Below are 22,582 nucleotides of genomic sequence, written 5' to 3' on the forward strand. Positions count from 1 at the left end.
GGTGGCCACTGCAAAGGTGCCCCTTTTTATGCTGCATCAGAGCTGTGGTTGATTCTGTCTTTACAGGGTAGGCCCAGTTCTTCTGTTGTAACACAAACCCATAGGGCCCTATCTTGCGCCAGACTCCCTAAACCCGCTGTTTGTGGATTTAGGATTTAGGAAGAGGCGTTCCCCCGTAAAAGTTGCTATCTTGTGCACCTCCCGCTATCCGCAAAACACCTGCGCTACCCGCTATATTATGCATAGGCGTGTTTTGAGCGTTACGCCAGTTAAACCAATCAGTGTGCCAGGTGCCATTGCCTTTAAGGGCAGGCTGCGCTATCCTAAATCCTAAATCCTAAACCCGCGATGGAGAGAGGGAGGTAGATTTTCTCAGGGCTTCTACTGAGGCTAAAGCAAGTTGGCTTTATATACATAGTATTATATATTATATTATAGGCGAGTTAATTCGGGAGGTGGAGCCACATGTGTCCAAGTGGACGTGTCACTAGGTTGTACTGATTGAGTAAAATCCCCGGGCCACACCACAGACACACAAGAGGCAGAGGTGGAACTACACTACTCACAAAAAGTTAGGGATATTTGGCTTTTGGGTGAAATTTATGGAAAATGTAAAAAGTTAACGCTACAGTGATATTATATCATGAAAGTAGGGCATTTAAGTAGAAGCATACACTGGTGATTTCCTCATCTCAAACAATTTCTTGAAACAAAAGCCAACAACAGTGGTGGATATACCACAACAAAAAATGTCAGTGTCAATAACTTGTCATGTGCCCTTGAGCATCAATTACAGCTTGACAACGACGTCTCATGCTGTTCACAAGTCGACTTATTGTCTGCTGAGGCATGGCATCCCACTCTTCTTGAAGGGCGGCCCTCAGGACATTGAGGTTCTGGGGTACAGAGCTCCAGCCTCTACACAACGACTCAGCTGATCCATAGGTTTTCTATGGGATTCAGGTCTAAGAAAGTGCAGGCCACTCCATTTGAGGTACCCCAGTCTCCAGCAGCCGTTCCCTAATGATACGACCTTGATGAGCTGGAGCATCAAACACCTGATGTGAATTTTGCCGTTAAGCTCCTTGTTAGAGAACAGCAACTTGTGCAAAAAGTACTGAAACACTGAACAGTTGGACATGTGCATTCAAAAGTTTACAGAAGGTCACATTAAGTTCACCTGTAAAGGTTATAATGCATTTTAGGTTCATCCTGAAATTTCACCCGAAAGCCGAATATCCCTAACTTTTTCTGAGTAGTGTATGTGTAAACTAATTTATTGACAAGGTAGATTGGGCAAATAAAATATTAAAAATAAAAATATAGCACAGCTGTTGGCTTATGATAAAACAATACAACGTGCTGGCGTAAGTGTCCAATTAAAACAGTCTTTCCTCTAAACAGTCTATATGAGTAATATACTCAGTCCATTCAGGCGGCGTCCCGGTATCAGTCCGACCGTGTGCGTGGTGAGGCTCCGTCGGGACGTGCATTGAAGCCGCCTGGGCGCGCTCTCGTAACAGCCCAAACTTTAGGGATAGCGGACAGCGGGTGGTCAGGACCACCCGCTATCCGCTTTCCCTAAAGTGTGTGCGCAAGATAGCAACTTTAGGGATAGCGCATGAAACACACCCACGGACACACCTCCAGGCGCAAATGATGCAGTCGGCATAACGGATAGCGGGTAGCGGGTGGCGCAAGATACCGTTTAGGGATAGCGGAAGTTCCTAAATCCGCAATTTGCGGGTAGCGGGTAGTGGCAGCGGATAGCGGGTGGCACAAGATAGGGCCCATAGTGTCCCTCAACCAGACGGGTCTCCTTGAGGATGGGGCCAGAGTGCAGCACTTCTTCTGCAAGGAAGCATGCATAAAAAGTGGAACTCCTATAATGGTGATTTAGGTCAAGGCTATTATTACCATCATTATTATTATTAACAGTAATTTGTGTCATACAGTCTGTTACAATCTGGACAGTGTGGCAATTTGGCTGAGGTGAGCAAGTCCTTGTGTGGCTGTTTCTGCTTTTTCCCTTATTTATTTAACACCACTTTAGTGCCAGACATATAAAAGGTGTCGTTATCTTAGTTTGAAATAATTTGCTCCTGTCCATTGTCAAAGACATCAGCAGTGCTGAATGAAAATAGTTCCAGATAAGCTTTTAGTCTAAAGTTCACTGGCCATTTAACTGCACTGACAATAAAAGTACACTAATGTGGATAAGCTTTGCAGCTGTGGCATATGTGGGCTGATGTGTGTATGTGAGTAGTAAATGTGAGGGATGCAGCCAATCATAGGAATGGTTTGAAATGTAGGTCTTTAATGGAAAGCAATGCCTTAAACCTAACTATCAGTTGCCTTCCCCCTTTTTTTAAGCTTGTCTGCAACTTGCAATTAAAGGCAATCTACAATCACTGCTTGAGCCATTTTATGCTCATTCAGTTGTGCCTAAGTATTATATAATTGACCTACTGCGGGGTTATCTTCATGTGGGTGGTCCTATTTGGATTCAGCCACAACCAGATGGACTCAATATTCAAGAAGCGTTCTGTACAGATGGGGTGTGAGTCGTTAGAAAGATTGTCCTTTAATTGGTGGACCCTGGTTCACACTCTCCATGCCGGCAAGCAGCCACCCTGCTGAAGTGACATTGAGCTCCTACCAGGTCTAGGGACGCTGGTCTGTCGCTGACCCTGACCTCTGACCTCTGATCTCACTGTGAAGATCTGCATTACATTAATACCTCCACTGGACCTCAGAGGGTCAGTTTGAATGATACTGATGCTCACCTTACTGGATCACTTGATGCCCCCTACTGGGTAAAATAGAAGAGCAAAGGAATTGGTTTGGTTACTCTCTGGTTTCTTTAACTAAAAATAAATAAATAAATAAATAAATAAAATAAAAATTAAACTGAAGTTGGATCATTCAATATCTAGAAAATCTAGTGTATTATTTTGACAAACGAGTATTTTTGGTTGTCGTCTTGCCTGTGAAATGTAGCCACACATAATTTGTTTTCAAAAATGTGATAATCTCTGAGATAGTGTAATTTTTTCAAAGTAGTAATACTCACCTTTTTGCTTCTTCAAGTTAAATAGTCTGCACACTAGAGTTGGCTTCTATAGCTTTTGTGGGAGCCAACTCTAAAGAACAGACTTTTTTTCCCTCACATTTCATAGACAATTTTCAGTCTAGCACCTAGATTTAAGCTTGCCTGTTTTGCTTTTGTTGTACTAATGTGAGTACTCTCAAACAGACAGTGAGACATCACAAAGATGACATGGTCCACGTCCAGGAAAAAAACACAAACTTTATTCTCTCCTGTTTACAAAACATTTCAGAGTCAACCTCAATAAATTAAATCTTATGCAAATCCACAAGCAGCAAATGATCAAACTTAAACATAATCAGACTCATTTTCTCAGCATCAGTTACATAACCTCAACACCAACCTTTATTTTTTTGCTGCTCTAGCACAAGAACAAAAAATGAGGAAGCGTTCAATGTATGGAAAAAAATAATAATAAAAATGAATAAATAAACGCAACACACTTTTAACTGTGTTCAAAAACATGAGGTGTGTCTGGGTTCTGCAGCATTGTGTGACTTGGATGATCATGAACATGAGTGATGCCATGAATTTAAAGGACAGCAGTACGAAACAGAATCAAAAAGGCAACTGAGATGATTGCAAGCCGGTTGTACTTTGAAGTAGCATGCCTGCATCTTAGCTGGCCTGCCCACAGTGAGCCAGCAAACACTTTGAACCTACAAACACAACCATTTCCGTGGTCTGTTGGGCCAGGAGAAATTGCATTCTACACCACTGAAGATCTTTTGCATGGATGTAGTCAACAGTCTACTGCGGTCTGTTGTTGGTTTTGCAATTTGAACCACAATCCAATCTTAGTAAGGATACGACTATAATGACTATGGCCATTATGAGTGAGTTATTATATCAGGATCTCTGTAAGAGAACATGTCGTGGCAGTTTGGCTTGCCATTATATTTGAAACTCATCATACCGACCTGAAATTCATATTCCACTTATGCAGATTCCCATTGTGTTTATTTTTTCACAAAATTTCTGTTCTGACCTGGACATGTTTGAGACATACAAAACATGGGGTTATACCTTCAAAACACTGTATGGGTGCACAATAAATTTTGTGCACAATGTTAATGGAAATACATACTTATGAAACATGTTTGCTGTCAGTCAGCTATGATTTCCTTTGTCAATATGAGAGACATCCAAGTGCTTTTTCAGCCAGTCATTATTAGAGAACACTAATGTGCAGATTCACATTCATTCAAATGTAAAATTGATATAAAGCAGCATTGTTTTACTGAAAACCTATCATTGACTATAGCATCGGAAACTAATATCAGTTCGAACAAAAACCCACTGTACTGTGCCTATTCAAATGCCTGAGCCTGAACTGCAATGAAGGAAATAAGATTCCCCAAAACTCCAATTAAACAATAAGGTAATTAGTTTAATACATATACTTATAGGGTTTGGGATTTCTACTTCATGTGTGATTGGATTAAGGTAATCGGACCTAAAAAAAAAAAAAAAAAAAAAAAAAAACAGATATGTGTTATCAGATAAAACCAAACCATCAGATTAAAGATGCATGAAAAAAAAAAAAATCACTAGTTTGATTACTCAGAACCATGTCTGCAGAGAAAAAAAAAAAAGTGATCTGATTTTTATACTTATAGATATAAATAGATAATAGATCATTTTATACATCTTGAACTAATGTTTGGTAGCAGTAATAAGGCAATCCATTCTTACTATCACAGACATTTCAGAGTGCTGTTGATTTACTTCATCTGCAATCAATTTTGAAATCAAAAGCAATGAAAATAATCAGATTACATGAAATAACTGAGTAATCTAGTCTAATACACTTCAGAAAGTAATCCGTAACAGACTGCAAAATGAGAGTAATTAACCTAACTCTGAAAACTTCATAATCTTTTGATAATGGTATCAAGGAAAATGCATGACACAGAAATGTCAGAAGTAAAATGAACTTTGAAAATCCTGTACATTCGGCTTTAGTTTCAGTGTCAGAGCCACTGGCTCAGTGCCCACATGTAGGAGAGACAAGCTAACAGCTGAACCAAATACAAGGTGGTGGGAAGAAGGAGCAGTCAGATGGCGGGGCTACTGCAGATGGTTATTTCTAGGTTCATAAAATCAGGCAAATATGATTAGACTTGTTAATAGCTTGATGAAATGACCTCGCCCATGAAACCAACAGTTGGCTCATTAAATGTACTAACAGAGGAAAATATGTTTCCAATGTCTTATATTTGAAGATTCTGACAGTGGGAACATGGTGCATTGCTGTATTTTGAATGGTCTGTTGCCTGCAAACCTTGTAACAGGCTTGTGTGAAAGAAAGCTGAAAAATAACAGTGAATGATTTCAAACAATCTCGCTTCTCAGGAGCTTTTCTGATCTTTCGACAGTCTGGAAACCTTAAATAAACTGCAGCTCTCTTGGTTTCAGTGCAGGATTCTGAGATTAATATTCAAGAAGTCGAGCAAAAATACGTCACAGATGAATAGGTACTGAACGCAGGGCGCTTTATGTGACCACATTCATGCCTATACATGAGTGCAAATATACACGTGACATTTGTCAAACGTCACTACTGTATGTGGCCTGTGCTGCTCAAATGGAGCTGCGACACAGTGGCGACATAAATAACACAGTTAAATGTTTGCAGAGTGTAGATGAATAAAAGGGGGGTGGATTAATAGCATGCATTTGGATTTCACTCTTAGATGCAGTCATTTACATGACTTATTTTCATTTCAGTAGACGTTTGTGACAGGTCTCAAATGAAACCTGTGAAGATGGATATTTTTGCATCAGAGGAGATGTTTATTGGCCTGTATTCTTGAGGCCATTTCAAATTGCACCCAGCGTGATGCATCTACATCTTCAATTGACTGTTCCCTGTATATTCTGCTCATTTTGACAAGTCTCTCTCAGGTTTACCCTATAGACTAAAAATGAATTTGAAATGCAGTGACAGTTGTAGGGTCTTGTGCGTTATGCAGGACAAACTATACTGCACAGTGCATTCAGAAAGACAGGCAGCCCAGTGCCCAGTGGTGTACCGATGCAAAACACTTAATTCATCAGTCATGAAATGAATGGAAAATAGACTAGCATTTAGTGTTTGGTCTAACATCATCATTTAGTATTCCACTGACACAGGTATATTACAGAGATAAGAACTGAGACCTATCTGATTAAAACAAATTAGGCAATATATTATTTATTAAGGTACATTGGGTTGGTGATGTGACAACCTCATTTAAAACTGTGTGATAGCAATTTGAATTTTTATTCAGCATTCCTTCATAACTGTTGTTGGAACAAACCACTTTCAGGTGCCTGCGGTGCAAAAAGAAGAATTAACTAATATGTTAAAAAAGATGAGGTAAAATGACGTCGCAGTGACTTGCATGAGATGCTATTAAAGGTACTAGAGTGTCAAAAAAGTAAAGTGTTCCTTCCAAACAGAAATAACAGGGTTTTGGACAGGTTAGGAGAATCCTAGTAACAGTGCAGGTATACATGTTTACAATAAATACTAGAAATTATAAAAGTTGAAGTCACTTAAAAGTCAGGACAATCAAATACAGAGAAAGAAACAAACTAGGTGCAATGCCATTTGCTCAGGGGTCATGTGATGCAGTGAGGGAAGATGGGTAGAAATTAGAGTGTGCCCATTCCAGTGACTTCAGACGTCAGCCTAGAACAGTTCAGGGAAGAGGGGGAGGAGGGGGAGGGAGCAGGGGAAGGGGGAGGAAAAGATAGACAAAATAAAGCAACTGTGAAACTGGAACTTTCGCATGAGAGTGAAAGTTATGCAGCAATGGCTGGTCTTTGTGCTAGACACCTGTCACCTCTCAATAGATTTTGCAACGTACTTTCATCGCACCTCTTCATGGAAAAGACCCTTAACCTCGAAGAAAAACATGGCAACGTTACCATATCATAACCGTAATGTTATAACCAACAGCCTCCTTATACAGCCATGCAGTGGACAGAATGAAAAAAATGGATGATGTCATGAAATGCACTTCTGTTCAACACAGACATTGCTGTATCCCTCCGACAGAGGCATCATATAACTCCTCCTTCTAACAGCATTGCTCAGTGGCAGTCAGCTGGCCTGTGGTTTTTTTTTCTTTGCTTTTTCTTTTTTCCATTTTTTTTTTATCATTTTACTCTTTCCAGACAAAGACACAACAGGACTAAATAGGTAAATTTATCTACCCTAGTGATGAGAAAAGGAAACACAATATTACTGGAATAAAGCATGCTTTAAATATGTAACAATACACTGGCTATGAGAGCTTAAAGCAAATTCTGCCTTTGTTTGCTTGACTTTTCTATACGTCTCCATTACTCTAACACTAAAAAGGCTTGTAGCCAAGTGCTATGGAAATCCAGGGGAAATCTAAGGAAGTTCCACGGAAGAACACATAGGGGTTAATAGTGAGATGGTGGTTTTGCTGTTTGCTTCTGACAACAGAACCAGATTTGGGGTGACTTCAGGACGTTGTCATGGATGAGGGGTCATTCCACATGGCAGCCACGTCCCTGAACCTGCCATTGGAATTGTGGGAAAGCAATAGCCATTAGTTTCTCTCCAGACGCTCCTCTGAAATCTCCTTAAAAAAGTAAACAGACACAAAGTATGTGGGTTCGGCTGCCCTAACACTGACAACATTTGGCTTTGAGGCTTAGGTTGCCTGTGGACATCTCTGAGGTTTGTTTTCTTTCAAAGGTGTGGATAACACCAAAATTTGGCTTCTCTGTTGATAATGAATTAAAGGTTTCAGTGGATAGCAGGGAATGCCAGAGACAGAGGCAATGGAGCATAGCAGCAAAATTCAAATGAAAAATGTGCTCCTCGGTATTTTATTGGTATGTATGGTATCTTACTACCCAAGCCCTATTTTTCTCAGCCCTAGGGCTCCTGAGACTTCGCCTTATCACTGGAGTCAGTTCCTCTCCTCTCCGGCTCACAAAACATAAATGATTTGTGAGCCAAGACACAGGGGCTGTGTGTCAATAATACCTGCTATTAGAGTTGTTGATTCCGTACTCTTTTCTGATTTGTTTTACAGATTCAAACATGAATATTGTGGTCTTGGATTTTTCCAATCTAGGTAAGAACTCCCAGTAAATGGTTTGATGCCCTCTGCATTTTGTATTTCGAGCGCATCATTCATCATACTTTTTGTATCTTGCATCATTCAACTTACTAAACAGCAGACTATATTCAAAACCACAGTTCACTTTACTTGTCCCATGCTTCTTATTGCCACCATTTACCAATTATTTGCAAAGCTGTGCATCTAGTGAAACCTAATCCATTTTTAATGCTTCCTCTTGGGGTGAAATAAGGGGCTAAATTGGAAAAGGAGCACAACGTGAAGCAGCCCGTCACAATACCACCAAATACCTATGAATAGCTGCCTCAGATGACTCATCTTAACTTTACTAATCAGACATTCAAATCACATAATCTGTCTCTTGTCAGAACCTGGTAGTGATATGATGTCATGAGCTGAGTCCTACAGTGACTCATCAGAGTCGGTGCCAAGAGTATCAGAACCAAGCTAGCTAAGGAATTAGATTTTTTTTTAATTATTAGCACAATTCTGATATCAGTGCTAGCTGATTTTTTTTTTTTTTCTTGGAACCTAAATGAAAACATGCCCATTCAGGTGTTTCTTTTAACTTGGGTTGAGATGAGGTCCATCTGTTGGAGTCAAAGGTTACCTGGCATTGATAAGATACTGGGCCAGGCTGATGTTAGCAGGAGTCCCTGTGATGGTGATCTGGCGCTCTGACGAGCCCTCCATGGCGTTAGCGATTTTGATCTGCGCCCCAGACATCTGTCGAATCTCATTTATTTTTGTTCCCTGTCGTCCAATTATGCAGCCTATTAGCTGGGAAAAAAAGAGCAGAGACCCTTGAACAGGTAGCAGGGAAATCTTTTTTTTTTTACATTAATACATTTGAGCCACAAGTGTATGACACAAAAATGGAAATTCACTGGGTTATGAAATTGTTTGGGCCAGGTTACATTTGAACCCCACCTTTGAGAAGAGTGAGGTGTGATTAATAATCATAGCATGGTCAGCTGCTCATTTGATTTGGGTATTCTGCTGTAGAATTAGCCATGCATTAAGAAACAGACATTAGTCTTTGAATGATTGGTGAATGCACTCTCTATCATTTGATAATAAATCAATAAGTCTGAGAGGAGAAGATTATTGTATCTCGGCGCACTCTACTGTTTGTAAGTTTCTCCACTTTTCCCGACAATGAACTAATGAACCATTTAAGGAGGTCTGTCTCCTAAAAATTACATTCTCATACAGCTAAACTGCATTCTCAGTTATGTTTCAAGGGGAACGCATTTTGTAATTGGATTATGTTTGTTAGTAATGTATCGCATGAATGTTTGCAATCACTTAGTCTAATCACTAAGAGGAAGGTGAGGTGGTGGATGGGTAAAACAACCACCTTTCCCATAGATGACCTGATTTTTAATCCAGCAACAGTAGTGTTTGTTTGTTGTAGACGTTACATTATGTCACTGAGTGGTTTTTATGCTTAACCCTAACTTAACCTTATCTTAGTTAGGGAAAGGTAAGAGAAAGTAATTTTGGTGGCTAAAGGTGACAAAACTGTCTAAAATACCGTGTGACATGATATACAAGATAGGCTCATTAGGAATGTATTTATCATATGTCAGAAACAAACATTATCCACGACAAAATACATTTCCCCATAAAAAATAGCCTAATTAAAAATGCAGTTTAGTTCGCATCTTAGACAAATTTTCAGTCAATAAAATCAGCACACCTTAAGTATCATTTAAGTATCATAGCATTGAGGACAACTTTTGTACAGCAAGAAGTTTCCTCAGTATCATTTGAGTTCATATGAAGGACAGCCTAATAGGGGATAACTGACAGATTAGACAATTCTGACACAAAATCTGAAGACTAGAAAAAAACTGACACAAATAGTATCAATCAGTCATGAGCCAAAACACGCAGGGAATTATCAAGAAATCCTGTGGTATCCTTGTGGCTTTACTCACATCATTGGGAATGGTGAGTTCATGGGTGCTGGCTGGAGGACTGGCATCCAAACCTGAGTTGGAGCAGGGAGACAAGAGGAGATAGCATGGAGGTTTAAACTGGAGTACATCACGTCAACAGTACTGTAGCAAAGGTTACTCTATTAGAATTTAATTTCTTAAATTAAGGTCTTACCAATTCTGGGATGCATTACTCCTTTAAACAAGACCGAAAGAAGATGAAATTTGCCTGATTTGGTGTAGATTTTCTGCTCCAATTGGAAGCTCATGTTTTTTGTTTTGAACTTTGGGTCCGTCTAATTATTAAGTCATGAGTATGTGATTTGAAGGTAGGCAAAAAGCTGGCTGAAATGCAAGTAAAGGAGGATACATCTGTGAAGCGCCTGGCACCTTTGTTGATTTCGTAAATCACCCCTGTCATGTTTAAAATGGTAATCATCACATCATTGTGGATGACAGTGGAGAGAAAGGAGTCTCACATAGCTGTCTTTATTCATGAGACCTTCACTGGGTCTTGCAAATGCACATGCAGGACATGATACAGGCGGGACAAATATTACACTGAGATCCAAGTGAAACAGTCCAATTCAAAAGCTGGGAAGAGTCTGTTGTGTGCAGTGCACCCATCCTATTTCACTGCGGGTTTTCATCTTAAATGGAAAGTAGAACAACCTAAAATGTGTTAGAGGAAGGATGCATCCTATTCCCCAACAGTAATACAAATTTTGAATACGCTGAAGCCCAGTGTCAAATGTTTTGCCTTTCACTGGTGTAATATCAGAAAGAGCCAAGAGGGGGGTGGGTGGGGGATAATATACAAAATGATAAAAAGCAAGGTTTTTAGAGGAAAGAAACCACCATGTCATGCTGTGCCAAACCAGATATAAGGTGTAAGGTGGGGAAAGAGAAAAAAGTTTCTGCGGATGCAAAGAGAAGGAAGTGTCTACAGGGCATTGTGGGTACGTACCAGGGAAAGCAGGGGTGGTCTGTCCGAGAGGGGTAAAGGGGGTTTGCTGCATAGCCAACTGGTGGAGCTTGGTCAACTGCTGAAGGGTTAGGAGGGAAAGTAGAACTAAGAGGTTATTGTTATATAGGTCACACCGAGAAATAAAGCCAACAAAAACGCAGAGTGAAGAAACAGTGAGGAGAAGGAAGCCATGACGCAGGGTGGTGGCAGAGGATGTAAGATAAAGGGAGAGAGGGAGATGGTCCACCATGGGGAAATAAACTGCCAGATGTCTCGCTTTTTCTTTTCCCTTTTCTCCTGATTTCACCATTTCCTCTCAATTTTGGGAAGATTCATTCATTTTTTTTTTTTTTTTTTTTTTTTTTTTTTTTTTGAGCTTGAGGCTCAACTGAACCACCTGCTTGCACAAACGAGAGTACTCCACCCATCAGCATGTTAACCGAAGGCAAGAAAATGCTATCATTTGCATTTGCCCCTCAATTATGAGGCTGACGCTTGCTCTGCATTCCAAGATGGAGAACTTTGGTGAAATGGGCAACATTCTTATGTGTTTTCCAACACCCACACTTTCCTTTTATAGAACATGGTCAGAGGATGTCTGTCCCCTGCTGTCAATCATTTCCATCAGGAATGAGTGAGACGGACGCTTGAGAGCCTTCCTCACCTTTTAAGAGGAGTTTTAATGAGGGTGGAAGAGGCTGTCGAGCCTTTACTTGACTGATTGTAACATCAACCACCGTCTCCATAGACATCAATCAATGCCTAACTTCGATTTAATGGATCTGACACAAGGCAGGTTCTGAGAAGCTCTTGCGACAAGGACAAACGACGTAAAATTCTTAATGGAGAATATATGGTCCTCTGGAGTTTAGATGGTGTCTACATCAAGATTGTTGTTAATGTCTTTGCCTTTATTGTCGTCACCAGAAAACACTGCTAGACAAGTCACTAGATTTGGTGACAGTGACATTTTATATCCAATTTTTTTCTAGTGACTAGACTGACATGTGCCTCAAACCACAAGGACGATCAAATTCAGATCTCGGAAGTCAAATTTATGAGTTGATTTTTAGTAACTTGTTTTTTTTTTTTTTTTTTTTTTATTAGATTAAAAAGAGACTGGGAACTCACATCTGGATGTGGTATGGCGTACTGTCCCTGAATTGTGTAAGCCTGAAAGGATGAAGAAAAAAAAATACAACAATCAGCAGCTTTTAGCATCACATATACACTGTATAATGACAAAACAGGATGCAAACTCAAAAGATCTGATTACATTATAACTTAAAGTATTAACTAGAAAATACCATCTACCATATTAGTATTTTGAACAGTAAGTGACTCACATCATCACATCACTATTAATATGACCATGGTCAAAGTAGTAAGTAAAAGGTATATTATTTAAATGAAAGAGAATATGAGGTGCAATGAGACTTTACATGCAAGTGATCAGTTACATAAAATCAATGCAATGCAGAGAGTACAGGTCCTACGAGCATGAAGCAAGATAATGTGCCAAGCAGCAACAGGATATCAAAGGTAAAAATCGGCACCCTAAAACAGATTTCAGATTTTATTTGCATGAGCTTGGACAGCTCCATGTACAATTTTTACAACTGACAATTTCTTCTTACTTAGTCCAAATGTTGCTCAGTCAGCAAAGATAGTTTGCTATTGATTGCAAAAGAAACAGCTACAGAAAAAGATGCTTCATCTGTCCTGTTTCAACTTGTGTTCTTAAATTTAAATCTATAGCAAAGACACATAAAACGTTCAGATGAAAGATGTTTTCAGATGTCTATATCTATAGACTGTGAGTTGTGCACATTAATAAAAGATTAAACTGTGTAGATTTTATGTTGTAGACATTATGTGTCATGTTCACACATCAAATTATTGGGATTGGCTACAGATCTGCGAGTGTGTTGGCACTTCCAAAGACTGCAACACACACTCATGGAATATTTGCATAAAGGCTTCAACTGTGTTTTAAGGTGGCTTTCACTTAAGCTTATCATACTGGAATTGCCTCAGAACCGTAAAACTGGACTCATTACTTGGAAAATAGACAGCTATGTGAAGTGTTTCTCATATTTGTTCATTTGTTTGCCAAATTTTCAAAATGTATTCAATTTTTCCCCCCATGTCTGCAAGGAATTATCCCTATTAACTGGAAGTCTAGTAGTATTTTGCTTTGCACTCTTGCTGACACTAATGTCACTGCTGCTGAGTCAACCATTATGTAGTGACTTGCAGCAAGTTCCCTCCCTCATCTTCCCTTTTGCCAACGAAGCTTCCCCTGTGGGGCCTCTATTTGTGGAGAGTAGGGGTGGCATGCAAGTGAATGTGAAAATAAGAAAACCTGGGTGCACTAACAGGCAGTGGCTGATGCTGCAGTAAAAGGCTGAGGTTGGCTGCAGACACTGCCAGCGGCTCAGCTCTTACCTGGCCACCTGAAAAAATGACGGGGGTGGAGGCAGGCTTTGGGCGGTAAGGAATAGTGGCACCTTTTGGTGGGGACTAGGAGAGGGGGAAGAGAATGAAGAGGCAGAGGAAAATATTAATCCAAGGCAGGACATGAGGCTACTTTGGCTAAGACAGAGACCAAAAAGGAAAAAATGAAATGAATAAATGATTGTTTTGATTTTTTTTTTTTTTTTTTTTTTTTTTTAAAGGGAAGCTATGTTAAAATGTTTATACCCATTATTTAAAGCCCTACATAGCTCAACCTGTATCTAGTGAAATGGTACCATGGTATGTTGCACCACAATCCACCTTACTCTGCTGCATGTGTAATTTGCTTCACCATCTGCAAAAATTTTTGCTGATTAGAAATGTATAAAAAGGAGGTACTAAGCTCAGCGGTATATTCTCCTCTACTCACAGAGACGACACAGACAAAGACCTTGCACGTGTGAGACCTGATGATCACTGATTAAACCCATCACCACAATCTCTACTTTTTCTGCGTACACACCAACTGTGTGAAAAATACATAGGAGCCGGGAACCACATAAGCAACTATTAACAGCCCTTTCCAAGACAGCAGGAAGGGATTTTCAATTAAAAGGGAGGAGAGCCCCACTTTGCAAACTTACTTTAACATCACCAAGTTATTGATTCCTGCTGTGGTGCAGTAATAAGGCTGCTCAAGACAACAGAGAAAAATTAATCAGATTTCCTGTGTAGCTTTTGTCACAGCTGTGCTGTAGTACAGGAGGAGTGTTCACTTAGGAACGTGCTGCAAATACGATATCAAGATATCAAGACATGGTACAGTGTTCTTAAGCTTAGAGAAACAGGCCTGGGGTGTCTTGGTGGAGAAACTGGCTAAAACAAATACAATCTCATTGCAACACCCTGGTTTAAAGGAACAGGACACCCCGAAAAAAAAGACATTTTCCCTCTTGCCCCTGGTGCAGGTGATTTGACGAGGTTTCCAGTCTGCTGCAGTCTTCCCTGTCTCCTGGAGCTCTATTACATTTCCACTGGAGGAGTCTTCATTTGTAGAGCTCAAACTATCAAAAATGTACATGCTGAAAAACTCAGTAATGACATGAATACCTGGTGTAAATCAGCACACCGGGCAAAGAGTTTTGTTGAGAATTATTTCCTGCCCAAGTTCACTGCCAAACTGTATCTACCAGCCCCAAATTCATAAGCAATGGGGAAAGGAATACCTATCCAACTCCCTGGTATTGGTGTTCTAGGAGAAAGGGAAGATTGTGTCAGACTGGAAACCACACCAGAAAGTCTCTGGCTGGCTATATTGCACAAAGAGTAAGTGAAGAAAGACCTTTTATTGTAATTTGGTTGAAATATTCTTAAAATATGGCCCAGGGCATTCAGCATCTGCCTTTCTACCGGTCTCTTCTGTTGCTCCCCATTGTCAAGTATCAAATAAAGCAAAAATGTGAAAAAGATAGTTAAGTCTGTAACTGGATGGATGCTGGTAAGAACTACTCCCCCACCCAGACCAGGAAAAATTGAGAAGGTAAAATAAAAGAGGGGCACACTCCCTGGTGCGGCACCTCTAATCGAAACAGCAGAGTTGCTCAGTGACCAACAGCAGAAGACTGTTTTATTGGGGAACTCCCAGGTGTACATGTGTGTTTGACTGCATAGCAGGACGCTGCTGAAGCTGCTAAAAAATCCTACCGTGGACAAATGACAAACAAACTGCATATGTATCATTTTAAAAAAATACCTTTGAAAGGCACACACTATGATAAGATATGTGTGAACAACAAAGGGATTGAAGTTTGAATTCTAAAAACAGTGTATTTCCACCTCTGGTAATATCATCAGTTTGCAGAGAGACACCGCCGTAGTGTGGATGAGGGACTTGCTGGATGATAATGTTCTGAAATACCGACACAAGCACTTGGTATGTGTCTGCTGGTGCAGCATGCTTTATATAAAGAATGCATAAACTGCTCTCCAATTCAGGAGTTTTCAAAGTTTGGTCCAGGCATCCCTGGTGCCTTCCAGGGAGTCAGTAGCAAAATGAGAAATAGTTTGATTTATTACAATTTAGTTCCCTAGAAACTGATACAAAATGTAAAAAAAAAAAAAAAAATGTCTGATTATTTGGACATCAATTTCACCACTTTGACTCTATTTGTCAGAGTTATAGTGTGATGTCTAAACAATTTAATATTTAACACAAACCAAATTACCTTTTCAAATTAGCGCCCACAGGGCAAACTCACTTCAAATGGGGGAGTGCATCTTCATGAAAGTCAAATTGAGGGTCCAAGTTTATCTGACGAATAAGCACCCGTTTTGGCTCTATTCTGTAATCTCTTTTATTAAAAGCAGTTTCTCAAGTCCCAGCATACTCTACCTCCAGCATGACCACACAGATTTGTTTGACACACTGGATGATGGCTTCTGGGGTCCCGGAGATTGTCACTGCACGCTCTGTGGAGTTGGGCAGCATGTCCCCTGCCACCTGAACCTGGGCCCCTGTGGACTGGAGCGGAGCAAGGGACTTTGAGGGGATTGTTGACAGCAGTTTGTTATTTCAAAGGTCAGGCGTGCACTGAAAGTTGAAGGTCTTACACTGTAAAATTCCTACACAAAATCAAATGACACAAAAATTGATATTATTTAACTGAACCTTGTTCCCTAGAATTCCTAAGTTAATAACTGAAGTCACAGCGAAATGGAAGTTTAAGAGCCTCTTGCTTCCTTAATTTGATGTATTTCATGTTGGACCAGATAGTTGGGGTTGGGCTTAAAATGAAGAAAACTGTAAACAAATTGGAGATCAGTTAGAGGGAGAAGGCAGTTTTATTTGATGGAAGGGCAGTGGTTGCTCAGAACTGGTATTTTTATTTTATTTTATTTATTACTTTTTTTAAGTTTTGTTCACATCCACTGGTACAGCAGGATGTAAGTGCTGAAGATATACTGTTTTCCAGGATGCAGAAGAAAAGGGATTTTGAAATAAAATACAAAGAAAAATATAATGTCGAATTCTTGTTTACTGGTAAATAGGTGAATATTCTGGTATGGAAAATTAGTTACCAAGTTGAAAATGTCATTTTTCATTTCATTGCAACTTCAAAATACACAGTAAATAGGTGAATATTCTGGTATGGAAAATTAGTTACCAAGTTGAAAATGTCATTTTTCATTTCATTGCAACTTCAAAATACACAGACCTTGTCATTCTTGAAATAGTATTTTGAGGGCTGGCATCAACAATCTGTCTTGACATGATAAAAGATCATATTTTTTACAAAGCAACATCCCAGTGTCTATCATCTTCACCAGGCACAGAGATGTCCTAAAAATCTTAACATAGCTGATATCTTAAACAAAATCCAATAATATGTTTCTTTTTTTTTTTTTTCTTTTTTTTTTTTCAATAATATTATGGAAGCTATACTGGAAAGGTATTCAAGTCACTATTCATGATATATCCTCTGTTGGCAAGAAACTTTATAGACAATGGGTTTGACAAAGTCATGAAATTTATCTTTACATAGCACTAATCACTATTTTTATCATCACTGATGCAGCAAAGGGGAGAAAAATCTAAATTTGACATCATTATCCTTCTGAGCCAGATCAATATCATATCACCCTCTACCCTACTTTGCTGCTCTAGTTGCACCAATCCTGTCTTTTGGCAAAAGACAATCAAGGGCAAAAAGACAAAAAAGCCTGTTACTCCTTAATGTAGTGATTTTCTGTTACGCAAAAATATTGAAGGATCACGCTATTATGCACAGTGTACCTGCTGCTGGGTGCTGTGGCTTTGACCCTTGCATGTCTCACTTTTGGCTGCTTGCAAGTCTGCCAATCCGCAAATTTAACTTTACTTTATTTGTTAGATTTTTTTAAGGACAATCTGGATAAGAGCATCCACAAAATGCCAAAAATGTAAAGATGTCTGGTTTCAGAAACTGTAGTGTGAGTCCATACCTCTCTCATCTCTTTTATCTTGGAGCCTCCTTTTCCTATGAGGGAGCCACACTGGCTGGCTGGCACTACCAGCCTTAACGTGACTGGGGGCTTGCTCGTTGCTGGGCTGTTGCTCATGGAATTGATTATGTCCTAAGGGAAGAAATACATTTCCGTTTACATGAGAAAACTGATATGTGACCCACATAATCCATGAGGACAGCTATTCAGTTTGGATTTTTGTTGCCAAGGACTGCACCTAAAAATGTCTTTGAAACACTTAAAGACGAAGGAGTGGAGCTGTTTGGGTTTCTCTGTACAACCAGCCCCAGGTCTGATGGAGCAAAAGCTTACAAAGGTCACTCCCGACAACAGCAGAGGGTCTAACTTTACAAACTGATTCTCACAGTCCTCAAGTCCATCAATTAGATTCAGTGTAAACAGGTGAGAGACATCAGAGGGAGGATCACAATGAAATATAATATAACGATGATTCCAATTGACCTGTCCAAACAAACATCTGTCCACAGGCTGTGTGCCAGTTTGGACCTCTGTAGCATCAGCCGTTGTGACATTTTGTGTATATTATGTGTGATATGGACACAAGTGCAGAACAACTGTTTTTAGCTGAGTGAAAACACTTTCACAGTATGGTATGCTACCAGAGGCCTGCCACAAACCCTTTCTGTTGTCACCGTGAAATACAGAACCGGGAAGACACATTTTCAGGTGCAGTGGCTAAAGCAAAAAAGGACCGTCCCACAACTAAAATTAGTTTTGGAGCGTGACAGTGTGGCATACTTTAAGTAAGACAACTTATTTATTAAAGATGTTTTGCTACTGCAAAAAAATGTCCTCTATAAAAGTCATTTAGTCCCACATTCAGTCTTAAAACCTTATAAATATCTCATCCAGTGGGATGAGATAATCCCACTTGTTTCAAATGATAAACAAGTTTATCCCAGAATTTTCTTGAATTAAGTGTCAATTTAGTAAACTAAAATGCCTTATTTTGCCTTGTTTCAACATATTTATGCTTGTTCCCTGAGCAACTCCTTAAGTAAAACTACATTGGAAGTGGGATTATCTTGTCCCACTGGTAGATTTAAGTTTAATACTGAATATGAGACTGAATTACCTGTTAAAAAGCAGATTTTGTAGTGTGGTAAACAACAATCTTTATACAGAAATGGCACTTTATGTGCAGGTCAGCAAAAGAGCTTGAGCCTCCTTTGGACCATATCACTGCATGTGCCTTTGAATTGAACCCTCGGTTTTCTTAAGGTACAGCATAGTGAATATATTTTACACAGTACTGAACATCATTACGCCTCATCCCACCTCCTCAAACTTGTAGGCAATCATGGCAAAAGCCTTAAAGATGGCATCTGTTGGGCCGGTAATGGTAACAATCCTCTCAGGGCAGTTGCCTTCGGAAATATTGATTCGTGCTCCGCTCTGGAAAAAAACAACACGTCGAGGGAGTCGTTAGAGCCAGTGTCAGACCTTTTATATGAAGGAAAAATGAAGATAAATTCTGATACAACTGTGGAATGGATCTCACAGGTTAGTTTTAACAATCTGTTCAAGCACAACTTGAAGAAACTTGAAACTTGGTCGCCACACCCACACACACATTTACAATTCACATTTGGCAGATACTTTCATCCAAAGTGACATCCCTATGAGATTTTTATACACCAACAAACAAAAATCAGTTGAGGAGAGAATAACAACATCAAGAGCCATAAAGCAGTGGTTCTGGTCCAAAGGACAGAGCAGCAACAAGGCAGTGCAGGGAGGTCATGTATACAGAGCATAAAGTGCATAGAGGAGTTAAGAGAGCATGGAGGCTTTTTTTTTTTTTTTTATCACACAGTCCATTAGGTGAGAAGGTGCTGCTAAATACTGCATGTAAAACATAAATCAATGCAAATAAAACATTATTAAATGTAGGAAAAAGACCTACACAAAATTACATGAGGAAGAAACCATGCAGCTGAAACCTACCTCTTCACGCATCTTTTTTACTGTTTCTCCTTTCTGGAAGAAAGCAAAAGCCATGATGAATATTCCATTAATAATTAAATGCATGCTTTGATTTTGCTTGGCAGAACAAATATCTGATCTAATAAAAATGAAATACCTTTCCAATTATACTTCCAACTTCCTGTAATAAAAAAAAAGATAGCATGCATTTTAAAAACATGGGTGTTTCATTGCAGTTGCCTTACAGTACACAGAATCTACACAGAACAGTACAAACAGCGTTATCACTGCTGTGGTTTTTCCTAGCCAAGGTGCAAATCGTGCAGGACATACAGAGGTTAGACGGCCACCCAGAGTGTTGAAGGCCAAACTTTCCATATGCACGCAATTACTCTTCATGAATTTGGCCTGACACAGTAGGGCTCGGGCAGTGGGGCAGTGTTGGCTGGAAGCGTCAACACTCCCTGACCTCTCCTCGGCGACATGGAGGGTCACGTCCCCTCTGATGCACAAGCTGCAGGCCGGTTGAGTCACAGCACCACGTGCTTACAAATACATCCGTTCATATATTTACTGATACATATGATTTGATGTTACAAGCCAGGATGAGCATTAATACAGAATCTCGTATTCACATGTCAAAAGGATGATGAACTGACCCACCAACGGTCATCATGAAGGATATCAGGCTGCGCTGTCATAAATCTGCAGGACTATCAGACAAGGCAGCAGCATTCATTAACCATCTACTTTCAGGGAACATTCACCTGCCAGGAGCTCTTTATTAAAATGCTGAAGCATTAACTGATTTAGGCTATGTCCCTACTAAGCAACAGTATTCTCAATACGTGAAAAAAGGGCTTTACGAAAACGCTCCTTTAATTGTCTGTCAGGCATTATTGTGTGGAGAAGAAACAAAATGGAGCCTTTTTAAAAACACTGATACAGGATTGTCTGGTGTCAAATGTTGGCAGGCTATGCACATCTCCTTGCACATGCTCAATATAGGACTTTAAGCCTTTTGGGGTGTGTCAGTGTGGACAACCTCTGGAAAAAGGTCTGGAAACCTAAAGAAAATGCTGGCATAGTGTAGTGCAGCCCTATCTCCTGGGAGGTCGTGCAATAGTTACGAAATTTAATCTACAGATTTGGGTTCATGAACATGAATTGCCCATTTTTCTCATGTATATGGACCCAATATAAATTTAAGTCTATGAACACCAATTTGTGTGCATGAACACAAATGTTCCTTTACTGGAAGTGGCACCAAAACAAACACTTTCAACTTTACCCGGCTTACAATGGACATGGCCTTAGTCTGCTTTGCTTTGCCAGGTGTAAACAATGCCATTTGATCTCAGCTGGCACCAAATAAATGCACTCTAATAACGCCAGAACATGAAGGCCTTGGTCTACATCCAACCAAACTGTGGTGTGATTCATTAGGAGCGGGACTTTAATGAAAACTAATTTCAGGAGACAACCCAGGAAAGAGTGCAAACGAGATCATCAAACTTTGCTTAAGTTACAGGGACTGGAATTGGATTTTGTTTTGACTTCACTCTGCTGCCAAAATGTCTAACTTGGCAGGACGACAGGTTACTAAAACTGCAATAAACAAGCAAGTCCATATGGCTTTTGTTTACAAGCCGTAGTTCTAATTGGGCAGTGTGAACCTAACTGAACCAAATACAAAAAAAGCAACAAAACATAAATTTATTTGAAATGGAACAGGTCAAAGGAAAAAAAAAAAAAATCTAGGTGGTACTGCACTAAATGTGGGGTATGTAAGGGGTATGTCAGTGGGGTATGTCACCTTCTGTAACAGATGTTTCACTGAATTAAGTCCATGAAACCTTCATTTACGTTTTTTTGGAACTGGTATTATTTTGTACACACCTCAGATGGAATGACATTGTTCCTACATGACCAAAATAAGAAATATAAAGGAGTAAACACTTGAGAGTTTGACTGAAGGTCCACTCAAACTTTCAGGGAATGGAAATTTAGTTCAGCTCAATTTCCATACTCTAATGACGGTCTGTGTGCACCAAAACATTAGCAAATTTAAGAACTGATACATATCACAAGAGCTGTGTGCAGGAGTTTCTATATTCTTAAAACTTTTTTTGTAACAGAAACTTGGCTTCTGGGTTTCAAGATAGTCCAACTCGATCATCTTTTCAAGTGCTCAGACAGATGTTTAAGCTCCAAAGCCTAAGAAGCCTTAGTCTCAATCCAAAAAGAAATGAAAGAAAAAAGATTAAGCAGTACTATATTTAACAATTTTTGGATCATGATGTCTGACCTCTGCACTGGGAATAGGTTTCAACTAGCTGGCTTATTGTCCCTATTGCAAAAATGTGTGTTTTTTTGTATGAGTTGATGAGGGAAGAAACAATACCACATGGGGAAGAGAGAGGTGTGGGAAGTGCAAGATGTGTCAGAGACATCAGTTCACAATTCCTACTTGTTGCTGATGGAGTTTGCTAAAAATCATAGATTACTTAACGGCCCCTTTAATGGAACACAAACATTTCCCTTCTTTCCTTCATTTTTAATCTTCCATGCAGACACTGCTACAGTCTGTGTCTGCTTACTTTGCCGTGCATGAGGAGGCGGATGGTAAGGGTGACATTGAGGCCACCCTCTGACTGCACTTTGGTGGGCTCCATGCCGGGGGGCGTGGTGAGGAGAGGTGAGACCAGAACACCGTCCTGGAATGGGACGTTCTCAGCGGGAGAAGGAATGGGATGGTATTCCAGCCAGCCAGTCACCTGTCAAACCCAGGAACCATGCCAAGACCACACACACACACACACACACACACACACACACACACACACACACACACACACACACACACACAAAATAGTTAGTTTCTAATGACATGCTACTGTAATTCAGCTGTTACTTCATTACCACCTTTTTGACTTCATACAGAAGATACACAACATTTAATCTGTTCTGAAGATCTTCCAAAAATTACTGCATCCTTAGAACATCCTTGATCATCCTGACAACCCAGCTCTGCAACAAAAATGGACTA

At 39.8% G+C, this 22,582-nt stretch overlaps 1 protein-coding gene across 3 annotated transcripts in view; it reads right to left on the minus strand.

The window, feature by feature from the left end:
- Positions 1-4,617: 4,617 nt before the first annotated feature.
- The window catches only part of pcbp3 (poly(rC) binding protein 3), a 78,333-nt gene continuing 60,368 nt past the window's right edge, over positions 4,618-22,582 (minus strand). Inside the window, exons 6-17 of one of the 3 annotated variants that reach the window (XM_030081381.1) lie at positions 22,134-22,310; positions 19,691-19,714; positions 19,555-19,587; positions 18,886-19,002; positions 17,566-17,697; positions 15,977-16,105; positions 13,576-13,650; positions 12,259-12,300; positions 11,128-11,206; positions 10,161-10,213; positions 8,828-8,997; positions 4,618-6,785 (exon numbers count right to left, since the gene is read on the minus strand). In XM_030081381.1, coding sequence (XP_029937241.1) covers positions 6,749-6,785; positions 8,828-8,997; positions 10,161-10,213; positions 11,128-11,206; positions 12,259-12,300; positions 13,576-13,650; positions 15,977-16,105; positions 17,566-17,697; positions 18,886-19,002; positions 19,555-19,587; positions 19,691-19,714; positions 22,134-22,208 — 966 coding nt within the window. In that variant the 5' untranslated portion in view covers positions 22,209-22,310 and the 3' untranslated portion in view covers positions 4,618-6,748. Of the gene's footprint in view, positions 7,646-8,827; positions 8,998-10,160; positions 10,214-11,127; positions 11,207-12,258; positions 12,301-13,575; positions 13,651-15,976; positions 16,106-17,565; positions 17,698-18,885; positions 19,003-19,554; positions 19,588-19,690; positions 19,715-22,133; positions 22,311-22,582 lie in introns of all 3 variants that reach the window. The other 2 variants (XM_030081380.1, XM_030081383.1) reach the window with 2 other exon arrangements.

Source organism: Myripristis murdjan, chromosome 21, assembly GCF_902150065.1.
Source record: "Myripristis murdjan chromosome 21, fMyrMur1.1, whole genome shotgun sequence".
NCBI classification, from domain to species: Eukaryota; Metazoa; Chordata; class Actinopteri; order Holocentriformes; family Holocentridae; genus Myripristis; species Myripristis murdjan.